Genomic DNA, 25,005 nt, shown 5'->3' with positions numbered 1-25,005 from the left:
TTGTGCCTCTGAATACCAATAAGTTGGAATGTGTGTCACGTATCTTTGGGATCACTGTGAATGCTACTGTGGGAAAGTTTGTTCAAGATGTCTTAGGTAATTGTATATGAATGCTACAGTATGTGTTACTGACGTGTGTGCGTGCATGCATATGTTTGAGCGCGTGTGTGTGCATGCATCTGTATGTGTGTGCATGCATGTGTCTGTATGTGTGTTCATGCATGCATCTGTGTGTGTGTGCATGCATGTGTCTGTATGTGTGTGCATGCATGTGTCTGTGTGTGTGTGCATGCATGTGTCTGTATGTGTGTGCATGCATGTGTCTGTATGTGTGTGCATGCATGTGTGTGTGTGTGTGTGTGTGTGTGTGTGTGTGTGTGTGTGTGTGTGTGTGTGTGTGTGTGTGTGTGTGTGTGTGTGTGTGTGTGTGTGTGTGTGTGTGTGTGTGTGTGTGTGTGTGTGTGTGTGTGCATGCATTTGTCTGTGTGTGCCTATGTGACACTGTGTGTCATGTCTCTTGTCTCACCTGCTCCCACCACCTTGTCGATGGCGATACAGGAAGCATCCAGCTCCTTGGCAAACTCATGGACGGCCTGACTGGGGTCTTCATAGGTGTGAGGGTCTACGTAGGTCCTTATACCTGGCAGACGCACTGAGGGGGTGTAATGTTTACTGTTCATTTTGTATGGTTTATTTCACTTTTGTATATTATATATATCACTTAAACATATGTTTCCCATACCAATAAAGCCCTTCAATTGAAATTGTCTCATTGAGAGAACCAGAGGGAGAGTGTGTTAGTCGACAGAGTATTAGGAATAGGCAGGGGAGATGAGTCTTCGGGTGGGTCACAAAAACCACTACGGACGTTAAGTGTCATTTATGGATGGGTGACCAGCCAATCAATCCATCATGTGTAAGAAAAACACTAGGTTGGTTTATGAGTGTGGCCAGCCCCCAAGGAAAACATGTTTCTGTTCAAATAAACCCCAATCAGGAGATGGATATGCTGTACACAAACACACTGAACCTGTACCTAACTAACGCTGAGGAATGACTCAACATACTTTAGAAGAACAATACACAGACAGACAGGCAGGCAGACAGACAGACAGACAGACAGACAGACACGCACACAGACAGACAGGCAGACAGACAGACACGCACACAGACAGATAGACAGACAGACAGACAGACACGCACACAGACAGGCAGGCAGACAGTTAGACAGACATGCACACAGACAGACAGGCAGACAGACAGAGGGTTGGGTGAGGTACTTACAGTGTCCATTGCCAAAGTGCAGTCTCTTCTCATCAGGGTGTTTAGACCTCCTGTAGCCACAGAACCTGTCAGTCACAATGACAGAACTGAAGGTCACACCTTTGCCCATCAGTCTTCACTTTCCCTCACCCTACATCAGAGGGCATAGCAAGCCATGTGTGTGTGCGTCAAATCAAATCAAACTTTATTTGTCACATGCGCTGAATACAACATTTCCCTTACTGGGAAATGCTTACTTACAAGCCCTTAACCAACAGTGCAGTTCAAGAAAGAGTTAATAAAATATTTACCAAATAAACTAAAGTAAAAAATAAAATAAAAAGTAACACAATAAAATTACAGTAACGGCTATATACAGGGGGTACCAGTAACGAGTCAATGAGGAGGCTATATACAGGGGGTACCGGTAACGATTCAATGAGGAGGCTATATACAGGGGGTACCGGTAACGAGTCAATGAGGAGGCTATATACAGGGGGTACCGGTAACGAGTCAATGTGGAGGCTATATACAGGGGGTACCGGTAACGAGTCAATGAGGAGGCTATATACAGGGGGTACCGGTAACGAGTCAATGAGGAGGCTATATACAGGGGTACCGGTAACGAGTCAATGTGGAGGCTATATACAGGGGTACCGGTAACGAGTCAATGAGGAGGCTATATACAGGGGTACCGGTAACGAGTCAATGTGGAGGCTATATACAGGGGGTACCGGTAACGAGTCAATGTGGAGGCTATATACAGGGGGTACCGGTAACGAGTCAATGTGGAGGCTATATACAGGGGGTACCGGTAACGAGGCAATGAGGAGGCTATATACAGGGGGTACCAGTAACGAGTCAATGAGGAGGCTATATACAGAGGGTACCGGTAACGAGTCAATGTGGAGGCTATATACAGGGGGTACCGGTAACGAGTCAATGTGGAGGCTATATACAGGGGGTACCGGTAACGAGTCAATGAGGAGGCTATATACAGGGGGTACCAGTAACGAGTCAATGAGGAGGCTATATACAGGGGGTACCAGTAATGAGTCAATGAGGAGGCTATATACAGGGGGTACCAGTAACGAGTCAATGAGGAGGCTATATACAGGGGGTACCGGTAACGAGTCAATGTGGAGGCTATATACAGGGGGTACCGGTAACGAGTCAATGTGGAGGCTATATACAGGAGGTACCGGTAACGAGTCAATGAGGAGGCTATATACAGGGGGTACCAGTAACGAGTCAATGAGGAGGCTATATACAGGGGGTACCGGTAACGAGTCAATGTGGGGGCTATATACAGGGGGTACCGGTAACGAGTCAATGAGGAGGCTATATACAGGGGGTACCGGTAACGAGTCAATGAGGAGGCTATATACAGGGGGTACCGGTAACGAGTCAATGTGGAGGCTATATACAGGGGGTACCGGTAACGAGTCAATGAGGAGGCTATATACAGGGGGTACCGGTAACGAGTCAATGAGGAGGCTATATACAGGGGGTACCGGTAACGAGTCAATGTGGAGGCTATATACAGGGGGTACCGGTAACGAGTCAATGAGGAGGCTATATACAGGGGGTACCGGTAACGAGTCAATGTGGAGGCTATATACAGGGGGTACCGGTAACGAGTCAATGTGGAGGCTATATACAGGGGGTACCGGTAACGAGTCAATGTGGAGGCTATATACAGGGGGTACCGGTAACGAGTCAATGAGGAGGCTATATACAGGGGGTACCAGTAACGAGTCAATGAGGAGGCTATATACAGAGGGTACCGGTAACGAGTCAATGTGGAGGCTATATACAGGGGGTACCGGTAACGAGTCAATGTGGAGGCTATATACAGGGGGTACCGGTAACGAGTCAATGAGGAGGCTATATACAGGGGGTACCGGTAACGAGTCAATGAGGAGGCTATATACAGGGGGTACCAGTAACGAGTCAATGAGGAGGCTATATACAGGGGGTACCGGTAACGAGTCAATGTGGAGGCTATATACAGGGGGTACCGGTAACGAGTCAATGTGGAGGCTATATACAGGGGGTACCGGTAACGAGTCAATGAGGAGGCTATATACAGGGGGTACCAGTAACGAGTCAATGAGGAGGCTATATACAGGGGGTACCAGTAATGAGCCAATGAGGAGGCTATATACAGGGGGTACCAGTAACAAGTCAATGAGGAGGCTATATACAGGGGGTACCAGTAACGAGTCAATGAGGAGGCTATATACAGGAGGTACCGGTAACGAGTCAATGAGGAGGCTATATACAGGGGGTACCAGTAACGAGTCAATGAGGAGGCTATATACAGGGGGTACCGGTAACGAGTCAATGTGGGGGCTATATACAGGGGGTACCGGTAACGAGTCAATGTGGAGGCTATATACAGGGGGTACCGGTAACGAGTCAATGAGGAGGCTATATACAGGGGGTACCGGTAACGAGTCAATGTGGAGGCTATATACAGGGGGTACCGGTAATGAGTCAATGAGGAGGCTATATACAGGGGGTACCGGTAACGAGTCAATGTGGAGGCTATATACAGGGGGTACCGGTAACGAGTCAATGTGGAGGCTATATACAGGGGGTACCAGTAACGAGTCAATGAGGAGGCTATATACAGGGGGTACCGGTAACGAGTCAATGAGGAGGCTATATACAGGGGGTACCGGTAACGACTAGATGTGGAGGCTATATACAGGGGGTACCGGTAACGAGTCAATGGGGAGGCTATATACAGGGGGTACCGGTAACGAGTCAATGTGGAGGCTATATACAGGGGGTACCGGTAACGAGTCAATGTGGAGGCTATATACAGGGGGTACCGGTAACGAGTCAATGTGGAGGCTATATACAGGGGGTACCGGTAACGAGTCAATGAGCGGGGGTTAGGGTTAGTCAAGGTAATATGTTCATGGAGGTAGGGGTGAAGTGACTATGCATAGATAATAAACAGCGAGTAGCAGCAGTGTATAAAACAAAATTGAGAGGGGGGTGTCAATATAAAAAGTCTGGACATGCATGTGTGTGTGCTTGTGTCAGGGTTTCGTTAGTCATTGACTTACCGGTCTAGGGGTTCATTTGAATAATTTATTGGAATTAGATTGCCGCATGTGTAGCCTAGTTATGTATCTTATTTATTACACAGCATACAGATACAGAGCCTTTGAGTGGAAAATCTGTCATACATGGCTTTTATAAGCCAGATCATTGCGCAACAATTCAAAATGTAATTGTGCGTTAAAAATAGCTCCAATTAAAAAGAGATACTATTTGTATATCTCAACTGGTAATTGAAGCGGGCTTCCCATTTGCTGTTCAAATGCAACGGAAAGCAGGCTTCATCAGCTCGTCACACCCACTTTGCAATGAGCTGGAGGAGGCATGCATTTTGAAAACCTATAGTTACTTAACTGTTTGAAACATGAATGTTTTACTACATTTTAAGAGGCATGTTTTACCTTGCTTCAAAGTAGCCTCGGCTAAATCTGACCATATCTGTGGAATCAATGATTTAATAAAGACTTCCATATGCCATTGAAACCAGTGGGTTAGGTCTACTTTACTACTATGGGGGATAGTTTCATTGACATAGGTGGCACATCCATAAGGCTAGCCTAAAGTAAATTGAATTAAATTGCCAAAATTCTATATATAATTAGTCTAATCGTGTCTATACAGAAATAAATGAAATAATTCAAAACAGTCTACTAAAGCATGATTTAGCTACAAAGAAAAAAAACGTTTGGAATTGTTTTAAATAGCATTGTCTACAGTCGGAAGGAAAGGCAGCCTGAACATTTTGGGCAGCGTGCTCGTAAAATATCAAATAGATGATTTTTGAATTGTGACTGTCAGTGAAAAGTAGAAGTCAAGAGAAGACAATGAAAAGACTCTAATCTGTCTTTCAGCTATCAAAATTTCCGAATTTAATTGAGCGAACAATAGTAGGCCTACCGATTATTGGCACCTGCTGAGAGCATCTGCCATATCCCTGGTGATTGAGCATTGCGCATATTCATTTAGAGGAACGTCATATTCCAATTGTGTCTCCCCTTCTAGGCCTTTTATACTCTATGGACAAGGTCGTTTTCATTTATCTGTCAGTGTCAACAGAGTACAAGATGCATGGAATGCTTTATTATAAAGGTGCATTTTTAAGGTGGAAATTTGCTTCCCCAAACTTGATACTCAGGTGCCGACCCTAGTAAGTTTGCTGTTCGTTACTCGTCTTGTTGTCTGAGGAAAAGTTCATGTGGACAGTTCTAACATGTTCAAAGTGCACGGTAAGGACATATTTCATTGCATCCTGGACTTGCATGTTCTGTTATGATGAATTACCATATTCTAAATGTGATTTCTGTCATTCTGAGCCCCGTGGGTGGACTCCTTAATCAGGTTACACACCAATGCATATGGGTCCGGTAAATTTCTCAAATGTCCGGTAAATTAAAATGCTGCCGGTCAAATGTATGCCGACACATTTTCATAACGGAAACCCTGGCGTGTGTGTGTGTGTGTGCGTGCGTGCGTGTGTGCGTGCGTGCGTGCGTGTGGAGGAAAGCAGCAGCGGTCAGTCCTGGTGTACCATGGTGTGTTTGTCTTTGCTCTGAGCCAGAACGGGATCTGCAGGACTAGTAATGAGCCTGAGAGTTCTACTCTCACTGCAGGACTAACTGCCAACATTAACCCTGGGCCAGTAACCAAAAGGTCAGTAGTTTGAATCCCAGAGCGACTAGGTGAAAAATATGTCGATGTGCCCTTGAGCCAGGCACTTAACCCTAATTTCTCCTGTAAATCGCTCTGGATAAGACTGTGACTACATAACTATAATGTACATGTAAACACAGACAGACACACAGTGTCCCTCTGCAATACATATACAAAAGAGTAAGATAAAAAGCATTGCATCCTCCGCCATTCCAGGAGCATAGTTTATAGGGATATGATCTATTCTTACTAAAGTATCCTCAGACAGTAGAGTATATCTCTGCATTTAGAGGCAGACCTCCGTGAAGACAGAGCCATGTTATTGGCGCTGACGGAGTTGTCAAGTGTGCTTTGTGCAGTGCGATTGGTGTACAGACCTGCCAATCACGATGTAGAGGAGGACAGTGAGCAGGATGATGGCCGCAGCGGAGGAGATGGCTATCAACACCACCTGACTACTCTCACTGGAGATAGAGAATGCTGTAAGGAAATGGAGAAAGAGGGAGCGAGAGGGAGAGAGAGAGAGGGAGAGAGAGAAAGAAGAGAACAGGAGCAGGAGAGAGATAAATGTTAGCATGTACAGGCACAGGACAATGACAAAAATCGAACAACAATCATTGACATCAATCACTTGGTGTTGAATTACATACAAAGTACATACAGTCAGGGCTGGTCTCAAACTCAAAGCTCCTGCTGCTGGCTCCATATCCTGCTGCAGTCCTGGCCCTGATCTGGAGCAGGTAGGAGGTGTCTGCCTTCAGACCGCTTAACGTCACGTTACAACCCTTAGAGCGCAGGATGGTGTAGCTGGTCTCCTGCTCCTGCTACAGGGGGGTGAGGGAGAGAGACAGAAAGAGAGGGAGAGGTTACTATCAGTCCATTCAGTCCAGTGAGGAATGTATACAGGCATCTGTCTAATTTCAAATATTTTGTTATATTGTTTTTGAGTTGCTGTGCGTTTTGTTGCCAACCTATTTTGCTACCTGACAACTTTACGGTTTTTACTTTTTAATTACCGTTTATATATATATTTTTTTCCCTCAACTTTTTCACTCCGGACGCTTTATCTGGACACGATTCGTCAGGACCTCCAACAGCCGAAGCTAAGTAGTAACATTAACATGATGCCTTCTAATTGCAGTCGCTGTACTCGCCTTACGGCGAGGATAGCTGTGCTACAAGCCCAGCTTCAGACGCAATCGTTAGGCAAGGGTAATTTCAGTGTAGGAAAGGATGAAACAGCGTCTGTGCCACCAGTAAGTAGAGATAGTAGTATAAATCCCCTGGCACAGTCCCTGCAGCCGGACAACTTTCTCACGGTTTCTGGAAGGAAATGCTGTAGGAATGCTCAACCGGTGTCGCTCATTCAGCCGACAGAAACTTTCAACCGGTTTTCCCCATTAAGCAGCGAGTCGGAGTCAGAGGCCGAGTCTTCTCTGGTCTCTACTCCTCTCGTTACGGTGTCTGAGACGCCGAAGCTTCCCACCATTAGCTCTGACAAATTGAAAACTCTAGTCATTGGCGACTCCATTACCCGCAGTATTAGACTTAAAACGAATCATCCAGCGATCATACACTGTTTACCAGGGGGTAGGGCTACCGACGTTAAGGCTAATCTGAAGATGGTGCTGGCTAAAGCTAAAACTGGCGAGTGTAGAGAGTATAGAGATATTTTTATCCACGTCGGCACCAACGATGTTAGGATGAAACAGTCAGAGATCACCAAGCGCAACATAGCTTCTGCGTGTAAATCAGCTAGAAAGATGTGTCGGCATCGAGTAATTGTCTCTGGCCCCCTCCCAGTTAGGGGGAGTGATGAGCTCTACAGCAGAGTCTCACAACTCAATCGCTGGTTGAAAACTGTTTTCTGCCCCTACCAAAAGATAGAATTTGTAGATAATTGGCCCTCTTTCTGGGACTCACCCACAAACAGGACCAAGCCTGACCTGCTGAGGAGTGACGGACTCCATCCAAGCTGGAGGGGTGCTCTCATCTTATCTACCAACATAGACAAGGCTCTAATTCCTCTAGCTCCACAATGAAATAGGGTGCAGGCCAGGCAGCAGGCTGTTAGACAGCCTGCCAGCATAGTGGAGTCTGCCACTAGCACAGTCAGTGTAGTCAGCTCAGCTATCACCATTGAGACCGTGTCTGTGCCTCGACCTAGGTTGGGCAAAACTAAACATGGTGGTGTTCGCCTTAGCAATCTCACTAGGATAAAGACCACCTCCATTCCTGTCATTATTGAAAGAGATCATGATACCTCACATCTCAAAATAGGGCTACTTAATGTTAGATCTCTTACTTCAAAAGCAATTATTGTCAATTAACTGATCACTGATCATAATCTTGATGTGATTGGCCTGACTGAAACATGGCTTAAGCCTGATGAATTTACTGTGTTAAATGAGGCCTCACCTCCTGGCTACACTAGTGACCATATCCCCCGTGCATCCCGCAAAGGCGGAGGTGTTGCTAACATTTACGATAGCAAATTTCAATTTACAAAAAAAACCATAATAAATGGCTCTCTATCCACCGGATGTGTACCAAACTCACTAAAAGTGGCAGTAATAAAGCCTCTCTTGAAAAAGCCAAACCTTGACCCAGAAAATATAAAAAACTATCGGCCTATATCGAATCTTCCATTCCTCTCAAAAATTTTAGAAAAGGCTGTTGCGCAGCAACTTACTGCCTTCCTGAAGACAAACAATGTATACGAAATGCTTCAGTCTGGTTTTAGACCCCATCATAGCACTGAGACGGCACTTGTGAAGGTGGTAAATGACATTTTAATGGCATCGGACCGAGGCTCTGCATCTGTCCTCGTGCTCCTAGACCTTAGTGCTGCTTTTGATACCATCGATCACCACATTCTTTTGGAAAGATTGGAAACCCAAATTGGTCTACACGGACAAGTTCTGGCCTGGTTTAGATCTTATCTGTCGGAAAGATATCAGTTTGTCTCTGTGAATGGTGTGTCCTCTGACAAATCAACTGTAAATTTCGGTGTTCCTCAAGGTTCCGTTTTAGGACCACTATTGTTTTCACTATATATTTTACCTCTTGGGGATGTTATTCGAAAACATAATGTTAACTTTCACTGCTATGCGGATGACACACAGCTGTACATTTCAATGAAACATGGTGAAGCCCCAAAATTGCCCTTGCTAGAAGCATGTGTTTCAGACATAAGGAAGTGGATGGCTGCAAACGTTCTACTTTTAAACTCGGACAAAACAGAGATGCTTGTTCTAGGTCCCAAGAAACAAAGAGATCTTCTGTTGAATCTGACAATTAATCTTAATGGTTGTACAGTCGTCTCAAATAAAACTGTGAAGGACCTCGGCGTTACTCTGGACCCTGATCTCTCTTTTGAAGAACATATCAACACCATTTCAAGGACAGCTTTTTTCCATCTACATAACATTGCAACAATCAGAAACTTTCTGTCCAAAAATGATGCAGAAAAATTTATCCATGCTTTTGTCACTTCTAGGTTAGACTACTGCAATGCTCTACTTTCCTGCTACCCGGATAAAGCACTAAATAAACTTCAGTTGGTGCTAAATACGGCTGCGAGAATCCTGACTAGAACCCAAAAATGTGATCATATTACTCCAGTGCTAGCCTCTCTACACTGGCTTCCTGTCAAAGCGAGGGCTGATTTCAAGGTTTTACTGCTAACCTACAAAGCATTACATGGGCTTGCTCCTACCTATCTCTCTGATTTGGTCCTGCCGTACATACCTACACGTATGCTACGGTCACAAGACGCAGGCCTCCTAATTGTCCCTAGAATTTCTAAGCAAACAGCTGGAGGCAGGGCTTTCTCCTATAGAGCTCCATTTTTATGGAACGGTCTGCCTACCCATGTCAGAGACGCAAACTCGGTCTCAACCTTTAAGTCTTTACTGAAGACTCATCTCTTCAGTGGGTCATATGATTGATTTGTCATATGAATGTCTGGCCCAGGAGTGGGAAGGTGAACGGAAAGGCTCTGAAGCAACGAACCGCCCTTGCTGTCTCTGCCTGGCCGGTTCCCCTCTTTCCACTGGGATTCTCTGCCTCTAACCCTATTACAGGGGCTGAGTCACTGGCTTACTGGGGTTCTCTCATGCCGTCCCTGGAAGGGGTGCGTCACCTGAGTGGGTTGATTCACTGATGTGGTCATCCTGTCTGGGTTGGCGCCCCCCCCTTGGGTTGTGCCATGGCGGAGATCTTTGTGGGCTATACTCAGCCTTGTCTCAGGATGGTAAGTTGGTGGTTGAAGATATCCCTCTAGTGGTGTGGGGGCTGTTCTTTGGCAAAGTGGGTGGGGTTATATCCTTCCTGTTTGGCCCTGTCCGGGGGTGTCCTCTTTCCGGGGGTGTCCTCGGATGGGGCCACAGTGTCTCCTGACCCCTCCTGTAGTTTATGTGTCGGGGGGCTCGGGTCAGTTTGTTATATCTGGAGTACTTCTCCTGTCCTATTCGGTGTCCTGTGTGCGTTCTCTAATTCTCTCCTTCTCTCTTTCTTTCTCTCTCTCAGAGGACCTGAGCCCTAGGACCATGCCCCAGGACTACCTGACATGATGACTCCTTGCTGCCCCCAGTCCACCTGGCCGTGCTGCTGCTCCAGTTTCAACTGTTCTGCCTTATTATTATTCGACCATGCTGGTCATTTATGAACATTTGAACATCTTGGCCATGTTCTGTTATAATCTCCACCCGGCACAGCCAGAAGAGGACTGGCCACCCCACATAGCCTGGTTCCTCTCTAGGTTTCTTCCTAGGTTTTGGCCTTTCTAGGGAGTTTTTCCTAGCCACCGTGCTTCTACACCCGCATTACTTGCTGTTTGGTGTTTTAGGCTGGGTTTCTGTACAGCACTTTGAAATATCAGCTGATGTACGAAGGGCTATATAAATACATTTGATTTGATTTGAGTTCATAAAATGAAATTAGCTGAAATAAATTAATTTGCCTCTAATCTATGGATTTCACATGACTGGGAATACAGATATGCATCTGTTTGCCACAGATACCTTAACAAAAAGGTACGCCATACATGCTGTCTGCTGTCTGCCATCTGTGTGCCAGTGGCCATCGAAGGTGAGCATTTGCCCACTAAAGTTGGTTACAACGCAGAACTGCAGTCAGGTCAAGACCCTGGTGAGGACGACGAGCACGCAGATGAGCTTCCCTGAGATGGTTTCAAATCAGCTTCTTGAAATGCCACATCTGTCAGGTGGATGGATTATCTTGACAAAGGAGAAATGCTCACTAACAGGAATGTAAATACATTTGTGCACAGCTTTTTATGCGTATAGAACATTTCTGGGACTTTTTATTACAGCTCATAAAACATGGGACCAACACTTTACATGTTACATGTATATTTTTGTTCAGTGTAATTTGACTGGCCGGATCTACTTTCAGCCAATTGTTTCCAGATGCAGGGGACTGTACAGGAGGGAGAGAGGCGAGATCAATACAGATGTATAGCATTCCCTGAGATTCAGAGCCCTACAGCTTATGTTGGCTGTCGTACCATCCCTTTTCTCATTGAGCCAGAGAGAGGGAGAGGAGATGCATGTCAGTGGAGAAGGGATCATACTGTGAAGGGAGTGACCGAGAGAAAACCAGAGACATTTGGCTCCTACTTTGTCCTTTAAAGCTGCAATATGTAACCCTTTGGGCGACCCAACAAAATTTGCATATATATATATATATATATATATATATATTCATTATAGATCTGTCATTCTCAATGAATGCAATTCTAAGAAGTCTGTTCTATGTGTGCTATTTCTATGCTTCACCTTCTGAAGTTTAACTTTTGCATCTTTTACTTCCAGCTTCAAACAGCTGGAAATACAATATGTTTGGTTATGGAAAATATATTTCACAGCCATTTAGATGGTACAATGATTCTCTACACTATACTTTCTTGTTTTGTCACAAACTGAAATTGGGTAAACTCTTTTTGCAACCAGGAAATGGTGGAGCGATTTCTGCATAGTGCATCTTCACGTGAATCCCCACCACCTCCGACCCCCAGAACAACTCAATGTTGTTTCATGTCTAGAACCTCTATCCACACTAAGTGGCCTGTTGATGAAGGCTGGTGTGTGTGTGTGTGTGTGTGTGTGTGTGTGTGTGTGTGTGTGTGTGTGTGTGTGTGTGTGTGTGTGTGTGTGTGTGTGTGTGTGTGTGTGTGTGTGTGTGTGTGTGTGTGTGTGTGTGTGTGTGTGTGTGTGTGTGTGTGTGTGTGTGTGTGTGTGTGTGTGTGTGTGCAGACACGCTGGTGTGATCCATTATTGTTAAGTGTAACCAGATGAGTGACGGACTATGGTTACATATGATGGATTGAACACAAATGTTTTCTCTTCCACTAATCAGAAGTAAATCAATAATAAAAAGCTAATGTACATAAGAGCAGAGAGGACCATTTAAGCAATGGTGAGTTGATCTTGTACAAATATACAGTACGTTGGCAGCATAAATAGACTTAGGTTTGAAACGTTTTCATTTGACATTTCTTGGCTGGTCTCGGTTCTGTTGAAATACAGCTCAGCCCTGCATATTGGCCTGCTGTAGAAACCTCCTCTAAGAGCCTGTGGTAGATCAGAGTCCAGTTTCAAAGGTATGTCTTGATGGGTGAGGTAAGAGGGTTCAGACCATACAGCAAATATTCTTTGATTAATGAGTTGTCTCATCTGTCCTGTGCACCTAGATATACAACAAAGGCTTCACACCTCATCACGTCTCACTTTCATGTACAGAACTCACATACACTCACACACAAATGAGATGGCTAAGCTGCAGAGCCCTCGCTAAACCAAACATCATGTCCAATCAGCTGATTCCATCTCTATTTTATGGACCCAATAACAGACTGGCGACATGATACAGATCAAAAGGTTTTACATACACCACTCACACACACTGTAAAACACACACACTGTAAAACACACATACGTGAACACACACTGTAAAACACACATACGTGAACACACACTAATAGGGTGCATCAGGGATGTATGGTGTAAGAAGTCCTTTAAAATAACTTCTTTCTGTCTGAGAGTAGAATCCAATCCCTTGTTCCTCCCTCCTCAGGAGTGGCTGTATGAAGCTTTCCTTGTGCCTTGTATAATACCAGTCCCTATCAGTCATACATCTTTCCCAGCTTGTCAGCCTCCACATCATGTGATCCCTTGAAAATAACAAACAGGTGTGCCCAGGCTCTCAGAAGTGGGAGAGTGGGTGTGTCTCTAAGCTGCCTTCTGTGTGTGACAAGCTGTGCCATTGCTCACACTCTCTGTGTGTGACAAGCTGTGCCATTGCTCACACTCTCTGTGTGTGACAAGCTGTGCAATTGCTCACACTCTCTGTGTGTGACAAGCTGTGCCATTGCTCACACTCTCTGTGTGTGACAAGCTGTGCCATTGCTCACACTCTCTGTGTGTGACAAGCTGTGCCGTTGCTCACACTCTCTGTGTGTGACAAGCTGTGCCATTGCTCACACTCTCTGTGTGTGACAAGCTGTGCCATTGCTCACACTCTCTGTGTGTGACAAGCTGTGCCATTGCTCACACTCTCTGTGTGTGACAAGCTGTGCCGTTGCTCACACTCTCTGTGTGTGACAAGCTGTGCCATTGCTCACACTCTCTGTGTGTGACAAGCTGTGCCATTGCTCACACTCTCTGTGTGTGACAAGCTGTGCCATTGCTCACACTCTCTGTGTGTGACAAGCTGTGCCATTGCTCACACTCTCTGTGTGTGACAAGCTGTGCCATTGCTCACACTCTCTGTGTGTGACAAGCTGTGCCATTGCTCACACTCTCTGTGTGTGACAAGCTGTGCCATTGCTCACACTCTCTGTGTGTGACAAGCTGTGCCATTGCTCACACTCTCTGTGTGTGACAAGCTGTGCCATTGCCCACACCCTCTGTGTGTGCTGTTGTTGAAATGTAATATGTCCGTCACGTTCTGCTCTGATTATCTAAATGGTGCAGTCTGGAATTACAGCCTTATAGTGTTGAGCCCAGGACAAGGCCTGTAAATACTGTGTGTGTGTGTGTGTGTGTGTGTGTGTGTGTGTGTGTGTGTGTGTGTGTGTGTGTGTGTGTGTGTGTGTGTGTGTGTGTGTGTGTGTGTGTGTGTGTGTGTGTGTGTGTGTGTGTGTGTGAGAGAGAGAGTGTAGGAGGTTGAATTTAACTCATGTAAAGAGTAGCATTCCTTTCCATCTCAACCCCATCATAAATAAACAGTCAGATTAAAGTGGATTTGAAAGTGTCTCTCTCTTTTCCAGATGAAATAAAAACAGAAAAATAAATGCTAAAGTGTGTTCCTACAAACATTAGTTTCATAAAGTGCACTAGAAGGCCTTATCTAAGGCTTAGAGTAATTTAGCTGTTTAGCGAGGAAGCCTAAAGAGTGTGTCTGGAGCAGGGAGAGAGGGAGAGATGGAAAGTTGGAGTGGGAGAAACTGAGAGAGTTTGTGTGTGTTTGGTAACAGTACGGATTGGAAATCACAGTTTCCCAGACATGGTTGATTGGTAAAGTTCACTCTACCACCACTTCGCTTAGTCAGTTAGCCTTTCATATCCACTTGATCATTTATTCCTGTTATATACGCCATCAGGCCAATATAGGCTACCTGTCACGGCCGTTGGTGGGAGAAGGAGTAGACCAAAACGCAGCGTGGTAAGTGTTCATGTTGTAAATTTAATAAACTGAACACTGAATACAAACAAACAAAATAATAAAGGGTAACCGAAACAGTCCCGTATGGTGAAAACACTGTAACGGAAAATAATCACCCACAACTCAAAATGGGAAAACAGGCTACCTAAGTATGGCTCTCAAACAGAGACAACAATAGACAGCTGCCTCTGATTGAGAACCATACCAGGCCAAATACATAGAAAAGGAAACCTAGACCTACAACATAGAATACCCACCCACATCACACCCTGACCAAACTAAAAATTCTCACGTCACCCCGCTCCTCCGCTCTCTCCACTGGCTTCCAGTTGAAGCTCGCATCCGCTACAAGACCATGGTGCTTGCCTACGGAGCTGTGAGGGGAACGGCACCTCAGTACCTCCAGGCTCTGATCAGGCCCTACACCCAAACAAGGGCACTGCGTTCATCCACCTCTGGCCTGCTCGCCTCCCTACCACTGAGCAAGTACAGTTCCCGCTCAGCCCAGTCAAAACTGTTCGCTGCTCTGGCCCCCCAATGGTGGAACAAACTCCCTCACGACGCCAGGACAGCGGAGTCAATCACCACCTTCCGGAGACACCTGAAACCCCACCTCTTTAAGGAATACCTAGGATAGGATAAAGTAATCCTCCTCACCCCCCCCCCCTTAAAAGATTTAGATGCACTATTGTAAAGTGGCTGTTCCACTGGATGTCATAAGGTGAATGCACCAATTTGTAAGTCGCTCTGGATAAGAGCGTCTGCTAAATGACTTAAATGTAAATGTAAATGTAAATGTAAAAATAGAAACATACACAGCAATCTATAGTCAGGGTGTGACACTACCTCCCTAACCCTGTAGGTAATACAATATAAGTCTATATCTAGGTTAAATGAAGCAGAATAGCTACTCTACCGAGCTGACTGGACCTGTGTGTGTGTCACACACCTCAAAACACAGTTTGTAAACAATCAACAGCCGGATGGACTACCAGGAATAGACTCCTCTCTCACAGCCTGGGCCCCTTCAGGCCTCTTTATACTTCTTTAGGCAGGCCTGTGTTTGTGTCGCTGTTTAGCCACTGAGTGAAATCACTCTGCCTGTGGTCCCTGGGAGTCTAGTGATCAGACCACTGCTGGGTATAGAGGCCCTCAGTCACCCTCGGTCAGGCCTGATCAAGAGGCCCCGTGACTGGGTATGGCTCCAGCTTCCCTGCCTGTCCCCTGTGTCTCTTTGGGTGTCCCAGTCCTGGCTGTTCCTCTTGGACGAGCCCATTATCCTAGGGGTTAGGAGGCTCCAGTCATGCCTGCAATAGCTAGTGGCCCTTCAGATGGTGATGGCGGAGTGGACCGAGTGCGACAGCTCAGCTATACATGTCCCAAGCTGAGAGAGCTGAGAGAGGCCACACCGGAAAGTAGAAGGAAACAGAGCCTATAGGTCCAGACCTCAGATCAGTTTAGTGTTTGTCCTTCTGACGGTTGAGGTTAGGATAAGGGGTAAGGTGATCTGATCCTAGAACTGTGTTTTCCCCAGAGAGAGGGAAGTGTTTGGCCTGCTAATAAAGGGATTAGAGGCCACCAGGGACTGAGATCTGAGGATGACTGATCACAGACAGACAGACACACAGACAGACATAGACAGACAGAGAGACAGAGAGATAGAGAGAGAGAGAGAGAGAGAGAGAGAGAGAGAGAGAGAGAGAGAGAGAGAGAGAGAGAGAGAGATAGAAAGAGAGAGAGAGAGAGATAAAGGCTAATTTCACTATCAGAAGTCACCCATAGCTCCATTGAAAACCAGCCATTCGTTCCACGCTAATTTCCTCACAGAGACCCTGCAGACACATTTACTGTCAGCAATAAAACTACACTCCATTAAGACTGGACAGGAGAGGACAGGAGGAGGAAGAGAGAAGGCTGGTTGGCGTGTCAGTGTGAGTCAGATACATAAAGAGAGTGAGGGTGTGTGTATGCCCCATCTGTGTGTGTGGTCGCCCTGCCCAGACATTTACCCACTAGACTGTGGAATGTTTTTTCTGTGGGAGAATATTGGCCCGGTTGCCATAAGAGATGGCAATAAGAATCTCTCTCTCCCTCAGAACCCCTGATAACTCTTTTCTCTATCTCACTCTCCCCAGTCCCTCTCTCTCTGCTTCTCCCGCCCCCTTTCTCTCTCTCCGCTCCTCCCTCCCCCTCCCTCTCTCTCTGCTTCTCCTTCCCCCTCCCTCTCTCTCTGCCTCTCTCTCTGTTTCTCCCTCCCCCTCCCTCTCTCTCGGCTTCTCCCTCCCCCTCTCTCTCTGCTTCTCCCTCCCCCTCCCTCTCTCTCTGCTTCTCCCTCCCCCTCTCTCTCTGCTTCTCCCTCCCCTTCCTCTCTCTCTGCTTCTCCCTCCCCTCCCTCTGCTTCTCCCTCCCCCTCTCTCTGCTTCTCCCTCCCCCTCCCTCTCTCTCTGCTCCTCCCTCCCTCCCCCTCCCTCTCTCTCCGCTTCTCCCTCCCCCTCGCTCTCTCTCTGCTTCTCCCTCCCTCCCTCCCCCTCCCTCTCTGCTTCTCCCTCCCCTCCTTCTCTCTCTGCTTCTCTCTCCCCTCCTCTCTCTCTGCCCCCCCCTCTCTCTGCTTCTCCCTCCCCCTCCCTCTCTGCTTCTCCCTCCCCTCCTTCTCTCTCTGCTTCTCCCTCCCCTCCTCTCTCTCTGCCCCCTCCCCTCCCCCTCTCTCTGCTTCTCCCTCCCTCCCCCTCCCTCTCTCTCCGCTTCTCCCTCCCCCTCGCTCTCTCTCTGCTTCTCCCTCCCCCCTCTCTCTCTGCTTCTCCCTCCCCCTCCCTCTCTCTCTGCTTCTCCCTCCCCCTCTCTCTCTGCTTCTCCCTCCCCTTCCTCTCTCTCTGCTTCTCCCTCCCCCTCTCTCTGCTTCTCCCTCCCCTCCCTCTCTCTCTGCTTCTCCCTCCCCCTCTCTCTCTGCTTCTCCCTCCCCTTCCTCTCTCTCTGCTTCTCCCTCCCCCTCCCCCTCTCTCTGCTTCTCCCTCCCTCTCTCTCTGCTTCTCCCTCCCCCTCTCTCTGCTTCTCCCTCCCTCTCCCTCCCCCTCTCTCCGCTTCTCCCTCCCCCTCGCTCTCTCTCTGCTTCTCCCTCCCCCTCCCTCTCTGCTTCTCCCTCCCCCTCCCTCTCTCTCTGCTTCTCCCTCCCCCTCCCTCTCTCTCTGCTTCTCCCCCCCCCTCTCTCTCTGCTTCTCCCTCCCCTTCCTCTCCCTCTGCTTCTCCCTCCCCCTCTCTCTGCTTCTCCCTCCCCCTCCCTCTCTCTCTGCTTCTCCCTCCCTCCCCCTCCCTCTCTCTCCGCTTCTCCCTCCCCTCGCTCTCTCTCTGCTTCTCCCCCCTCTCTGCTTCTCCCTCCCCCTCCTCTTCTCTCTTCTCTTCCTTCAGTGCATGGAGTTAGTCCCCACAGGGGACAGCGGAGAACAGTACTAAAGCATGTATGGTGTTTGTGAACCGACCTTCTCGTAGTATTTGACCTCGTAGTCCAGTATGATGCCATTGGGTCTCTCTGGTTCCAGCCAGGACAGAGAGATGCTGTTACGAGACGTGCGATCCTTCCTGATCACAGTCACAGGAGAAGGGGCTGGAGAGAGGCAGAGGGGGAGAGATTATTGACCATTTTGCACAACATCTACGAGCAGGTCACAGGAATTTAATGCAGCATGTTCAGTCAGCAGTCTGTATCCTGTTAACAGTTCATATTAAAGGGGTTCCTGTTGGTCGAATTGAGTTAGTTAGTTAGATAGTTCATCAGAGGAACTATAGGGAAACATTAGAATATACCCCAGGAAATATACACCTCCTTCCTCCTTCCCTGCCCCAGTGTATTACCCTCCTACCATCCCTCCTTCCCTGCCCCAGTGTATAACCCTCCTACCATCCCCCTTCCCTGCCCCAGTGTATAACCCTCCTACCATCCCCCCTTCTCTGCCCCAGTGTATAACCCTCCTACCATCCCCCTTCCCTGCCCCAGTGTATAACCCTCCTACCATCCCTCCTTCCCTGCCCCAGTGTATAACCCTCCTACCATCCCCCCTTCCCTGCCCCAGTGTATAACCCTCCTACCATCCCCCCTTCTCTGCCCCAGTGTATAACCCTCCTACCATCCGTCCTTCTCTGCCCCAGTGTATAACCCTCCTACCATCCCCCCTTCTCTGCCCCAGTGTATAACCCTCCTACCATCCCCCCTTCCCTGCCCCAGTGTATAACCCTCCTACCATCCCTCCTTCCCTGCCCCAGTGTATAACCCTCCTACCATCCCCCTTCCCTGCCCCAGTGTATAACCCTCCTACCATCCCCCCTTCTCTGCCCCAGTGTATAACCCTCCTACCATCCGTCCTTCCCTGCCCCAGTGTATAACCCTCCTACCATCCCCCCTTCTCTGCCCCAGTGTATAACCCTCCTACCATCCCCCCTTCTCTGCCCCAGTGTATAACCCTCCTACCATCCCTCCTTCCCTGCCCCAGTGTATAACCCTCCTACCATCCCCCTTCTCTGCCCCAGTGTATTACCCTCCTACCATCCCTCCTTCTCTGCCCCAGTGTATAACCCTCCTACCATCCCCCCTTCCCTGCCCCAGTGTATAACCCTCCTACCATCCCTCCTTCCCTGCCCCAGTGTATTACCCTCCTACCATCCCCCCTTCCCTTCCCCAGTGTATTACCCTCCTACCATCCCTCCTTCCCTGCCCCAGTGTCTAACCCTCCTACCATCCCTCCTTCCCTTCCCCAGTGTATTACCCTCCTACCATCCCTCCTTCCCTGCCCCAGTGTATTACCCTCCTACCATCCCTCCTTCCCTGCCCCCAGTGTATTACCCTCCCACCATCCCTCCTTCCCTGCCCCAGTGTATTACCCTCCTACCATCCCTCCTTCCCTGCCCCAGTGTATAACCCTCCTACCATCCCTCCTTCCCTGCCCCCAGTGTATTACCCTCCCACCATCCCTCCTTCCCTGCCCCAGTGTATTACCCTCCTACCATCCCTCCTTCCCTGCCCCAGTGTATAACCCTCCTACCATCCCTCCTTCCCTGCCCCAGTGTCTAACCCTCCTACCATCCCCCCTTCCCTGCCCCAGTGTATTACCCTCCTACCATCCCTCCTTCCCTGCCCCAGTGTATAACCCTCCTACCATCCCCCCTTCCCTGCCCCAGTGTATAACCCTCCTACCATCCCCCCTTCCCTGCCCCAGTGTATAACCCTCCTACCATCCCTCCTTCCCTGCCCCAGTGTCTAACCCTCCTAGCATCCCCCCTTCCCTGCCCCAGTGTATTACCCTCCTACCATCCCTCCTTCTCTGCCCCAGTGTATAACCCTCCTACCATCCCCCCTTCCCTGACCCAGTGTATTACCCTCCTACCATCCCTCATTCCCTGCCCCAGTGTATTACCCTCCTACCACCCCTCCTTCCCTGCCCCCAGTGTATTACCCTCCCACCATCCCTCCTTCCCTGCCCCAGTGTATTACCCTCCTACCATCCCTCCTTCCCTGCCCCAGTGTATAACCCTCCTACCATCCCTCCTTCCCTGCCCCAGTGTATTACCCTCCTACCATCCCTCCTTCCCTGCCCCAGTGTCTAACCCTCCTACCATCCCTCCTTCCCTTCCCCAGTGTATTACCCTCCTACCATCCCTCCTTCCCTGCCCCAGTGTATTACCCTCCTACCATCCCTCCTTCCCTGCCCCCAGTGTATTACCCTCCCACCATCCCTCCTTCCCTGCCCCAGTGTATTACCCTCCTACCATCCCTCCTTCCCTGCCCCAGTGTATAACCCTCCTACCATCCCTCCTTCCCTGCCCCCAGTGTATTACCCTCCCACCATCCCTCCTTCCCTGCCCCAGTGTATTACCCTCCTACCATCCCTCCTTCCCTGCCCCAGTGTATAACCCTCCTACCATCCCTCCTTCCCTGCCCCAGTGTATTACCCTCCTACCATCCCTCCTTCCCTGCCCCAGTGTATTACCCTCCTACCATCCCTCCTTCCCTTCCCCAGTGTATTACCCTCCTACCATCCCTCCTTCTCTGCCCCAGTGTATTACCCTCCTACCATCCCTCCTTCCCTGCCCCAGTGTCTAACCCTCCTACCATCCCCCCTTCCCTGCCCCAGTGTCTAACCCTCCTACCATCCCTCCTTCCCTGCCCCCAGTGTATAACCCTCCTACCATCCCTCCTTCCCTGCCCCCAGTGTATAACCCTCCTACCATCCCTCCTTCCCTGCTCCAGTGTATAACCCTCCTACCATCCCTCCTTCCCTGCCCCCAGTGTATAACCCTCCTACCATCCCTCCTTCCCTGCTCCAGTGTATTACCCTCCTACCATCCCTCCTTCTCTGCCCCAGTGTATTACCCTCCTACCATCCCTCTTTCTCTGCCCCAGTGTCTAACCCTCCTACCATCCCCCCTTCCCTGCCCCAGTGTATTACCCTCCTACCATCCCTCCTTCCCTGCCCAGTGTATAACCCTCCTACCATCCCTCCTTCTCTGCCCCAGTGTCTAACCCTCCTACCATCCCTCCTTCCCTGCCCCAGTGTATTACCCTCCTACCATCCCTCCTTCCCTGCCCCCAGTGTATTACCCTCCTACCATCCCTCCTTCCCTGCCCCAGTGTATAACCCTCCTACCATCCCTCCTTCCCTGCCCCAGTGTATTACCCTCCTACCATCCCTCCTTCCCTGCCCCAGTGTATAACCCTCCTACCATCCCCCCTTCCCTGCCCCAGTGTATTACCCTCCTACCATCCCTCCTTCCCTGCCCCAGTGTATAACCCTCCTACCATCCCTCCTTCTCTGCCCCAGTGTATTACCCTCCTACCATCCCTCCTTCCCTGCCCCAGTGTATTACCCTCCTACCATCCCTCCTTCCCTGCCCCCAGTGTATTACCCTCCCACCATCCCTCACTCTCATGTCGCCTCGCCTTGGGACCTCACATGGTCTCAATCTAGCACTGTAATTCAACTCAGGACTCGCTCCTTCTCTCCCTCCATTCCTCTCTCCCTTTCTTTTTTCCACTTCTACAGTTGTGTAATTGCTAGCTGCAGCTGAGAGGCCAGGCGGCCATGAGCTTTAAGTTCATTAGACCACAGGAAACAACAAGTTTGTCTTTGAAAATGTTCAAGCCTCTCTTGATTCTGATGATACAACTTTCGAACGGCTGGCACTTTTTTCCACTGGAAGTTATTTTCTCTCTGTTAATGAATCTATTTGGAGCGAGTCTGTTTTCACTCTCCTCCCTTGTTCCCTCTCCCTTTCTCTCATTCCCTCTTTCTCTCATTCCCAGTTTCTGATAGGGGTATAGATGTTGTTTCATTGGTTCTGTGGTTTATGGGTGTAATGATTTATTGTGTCTGAGCAGGACACTGGTTTGATGCTGGGTATATTTATTTTACTCTCTCTCTCTCTCTCTCTCTCTCTCTCTCTCTCTCTCTCTCTCTCTCTCTCTCTCTCTGTCTCTCTCTCTCTCTCTCTCTCTCTCTCTCTCTCTCTCTCTCTCTCTCTCTCTCTCTCTCTCTCTCTCTCTCTCTCTCTCTCTCTCTCTCTCTCTCTCTCTCTCTCTCCCTCTGTGAACAGTTCTGGAGGGCTTCCTGGCCTCAAGATAAATGTCCCCTTCTTTCTCTCTGACCCCCAATTCTTCCCCAATAGCTCACTGCAGAGATGAGAGGATGCACGAGAGGACTGCACTCGTGAAGGTGGTAGATTACCTTTTAATGGCGTCAGACCAAGGCTCTGTGTCCTTGCGCTCCTAGACCTTAGTGTCGCTTTCGACACCATTTATCACCACATTTTTTGGAGTGATTGGAAATAATTGGTCTAAGCGGTTTAGATCTAAACTGGTTTAGATCTTATCTGTCGTAAAGATATCAGTTAGTCTCTGTGGATGGTTTGTCATCTGGCAAATCAATGATAAGTTTAGGTGTTACTTAAGGTTCCGTTCTAGGACCACCATGGTTTTCACTATATATGCTACCTCTTAGTGATGTCGTTTGGAAAGACAATGTCAACTTTCACTGCTTTGTAGACCACACAGCTGTACATTTCGATGAAACATGGTGAAGCCCCAAAATGGTCTACCCTGGAAGCCTGTGTTTCTGACATAAGGAAGTGGATGGTGGCACATTTTTTTTATTTTAAACTGGGACAAAACAGAGAAGCTAAATAGGGCTTATAGACTCTTGACTAGAACTCACAAATGTGATCATATTACTGTGATCATATTACTCTAGTGCTAGCTTCTGGTTAAGGCTAGGGATGATTTGCTCCTACCCATCTCGCTGATTTGGTCCTGCTGTACATACCTACATGTGCGCTTCGTTCACAAGACGCAGGACTCCTTATTGTTCCTAGAATTTCTAAGCAAACAGCTGGAGGCAGAGCTTTCTCCTATAGAGCTACATTTTTATGGAATCACCTGCCGATCCATGAGACTCTGTCTCAACCCTATCTATACTGAAAACTCATTTCTTCAGTAGGTCCTATAATTGAGTGTAGTCTGGCCCAGGGGTGTGAAGGTAAATGCCAATGTACTGGAGTGACAAACCACCCTTGCTGTCTCTGCCTGGCCGGCTCCCCTCTCTCCACTGGGATTCTCTGCCTCTGACCCTATTACGAGTCACTGGCTTGCTCGCACTCATGCAGTCCCTAGGAGGGGTGCATCACATCATGCCAGGCTTTCTTTTGCTATACTCTACTTGAGTGGGTTAAGTCACTGACTTGATCTTCCTGTCCAGTTTAGCACCTCCTTGGGCTCGTGCGGTGGAGGAGATCCTTCTGGGCTGTACTCGGCCAAATCTCAGGGTAGTAAGTTAATGGTCAATTGATATTCCTTTGGTGGTGTGGGGGCTTTGCTTTGGCAAAGTGGGTGGGGTTATATCCTGTCTGGTTAGCCCTGTCCAGGAGTAACTTTGGATGGGGCCACAGTGTCCGACCCCCCCTGTCTCAGTCTCCAGTATCTATGCTGTAAAAGTCTATGCGCTGGTGGGCTAGGGTCAGTCTGTCCTATTTGGTATAATTCTCCTGTCTTCAAATCACATCAAATCAAATTTTATTTGTCACATACACATGGTTAGCAGATGTTAATGCGAGTGTAGCGAAATGCTTGTGCTTCTAGTTCCGACAATGCAGTGATAACCAACAAGTAATCTAACTAACAATTCCAAAACTACTGTCTTATACACAGTGTAAGGGGATAAAGAATATGTACATAAGGATATATGAATGAGTGATGGTACAGGGCAGCATACAGTAGATGGTATCGAGTACAGTATATACATATGAGATGAGTATGTAGACAAAGTAAACAAAGTGGCATAGTTAAAGTGGCTAGTGATACATGTATTACATAAGGATGCAGTCGATGATATAGAGTACAGTATATACGTATGCATATGAGATGAATAATGTAGGGTAAGTAACATTATATAAGGTAGCATTGTTTAAAGTGGCTAGTGATATATTTACATAATTTCCCATCAATTCCCATTATTAAAGTGGCTGGAGTTGGGTCAGTGTCAATGACAGTGTGTTGGCAGCAGCCACTCTATGTTAGTGGTGGCTGTTTAACAGTCTGATTGCCTTGAGATAGAAGCTGTTTTTCAGTCTCTCGGTCCCAGCTTTGATGCACCTGTACTGACCTCGCCTTCTGGATGATAGCGGGGTGAACAGGCAGTGGCTCGGGTGGTTGATGTCCTTGATGATCTTTATGGCCTTCCTGTAACATCGGGTGGTGTAGGTGTCCTGGAGGGCAGGTAGTTTGCCCCCGGTGATGCGTTGTGCAGACCTCACTACCCTCTGGAGAGCCTTACGGTTGAGGGCGGAGCAGTTGCCGTACCAAGCGGTGATACAGCCCGCCAGGATGCTCTCGATTGTGCATCTGTAGAAGTTTGTGAGTGCTTTTGGTGACAAGCCGAATTTCTTCAGCCTCCTGAGGTTGAAGAGGCGCTGCTGCGCCTTCTTCATGACGCTGTCAGTGTGAGTGGACCAATTCAGTTTGTCTGTGATGTGTATGCCGAGGAACTTAAAACTTGCTACCCTCTCCACTACTGTTCCATCGATGTGGATAGGGGGGTGTTCCCTCTGCTGTTTCCTGAAGTCCACAATCATCTCCTTAGTTTTGTTGACGTTGAGTGTGAGGTTATTTTCCTGACACCTCACTCCGAGGGCCCTCACCTCCTCTCTGTAGGCCGTCTCGTCGTTGTTGGTAATCAAGCCTACCACTTTTGTGTCGTCCACAAACTTGATGATTGAGTTGGAGGCGTGCGTGGCCATGCAGTCGTGGATGAACAGGGAGTACAGGAGAGGGCTCAGAACGCACCCTTGTGGGGC

The 25,005-nt window shown here is 48.3% G+C and overlaps 1 protein-coding gene across 2 annotated transcripts in view; it reads right to left on the bottom strand.

Moving 5' to 3' along the window:
* The window catches only part of LOC118366629 (ephrin type-A receptor 3-like), a 195,746-nt gene that overhangs the window by 42,872 nt on the left and 127,869 nt on the right, over positions 1–25,005 (bottom strand). For both annotated transcript variants that reach the window (XM_052493448.1, XM_052493449.1), the window contains exons 6-10: positions 18,150–18,274; positions 6,650–6,812; positions 6,366–6,468; positions 1,285–1,349; positions 527–652 (exon numbers count right to left, since the gene is read on the bottom strand). In XM_052493448.1, the coding sequence (XP_052349408.1) occupies positions 527–652; positions 1,285–1,349; positions 6,366–6,468; positions 6,650–6,812; positions 18,150–18,274 (582 nt within the window). The remainder of the gene's footprint in view (positions 1–526; positions 653–1,284; positions 1,350–6,365; positions 6,469–6,649; positions 6,813–18,149; positions 18,275–25,005) is intronic.

The sequence above is a fragment of the Oncorhynchus keta genome, chromosome 34, assembly GCF_023373465.1.
Source record: "Oncorhynchus keta strain PuntledgeMale-10-30-2019 chromosome 34, Oket_V2, whole genome shotgun sequence".
NCBI lineage: Eukaryota > Metazoa > Chordata > Actinopteri > Salmoniformes > Salmonidae > Oncorhynchus > Oncorhynchus keta.
This window is presented reverse-complemented; position numbering and strand designations above follow the sequence as displayed.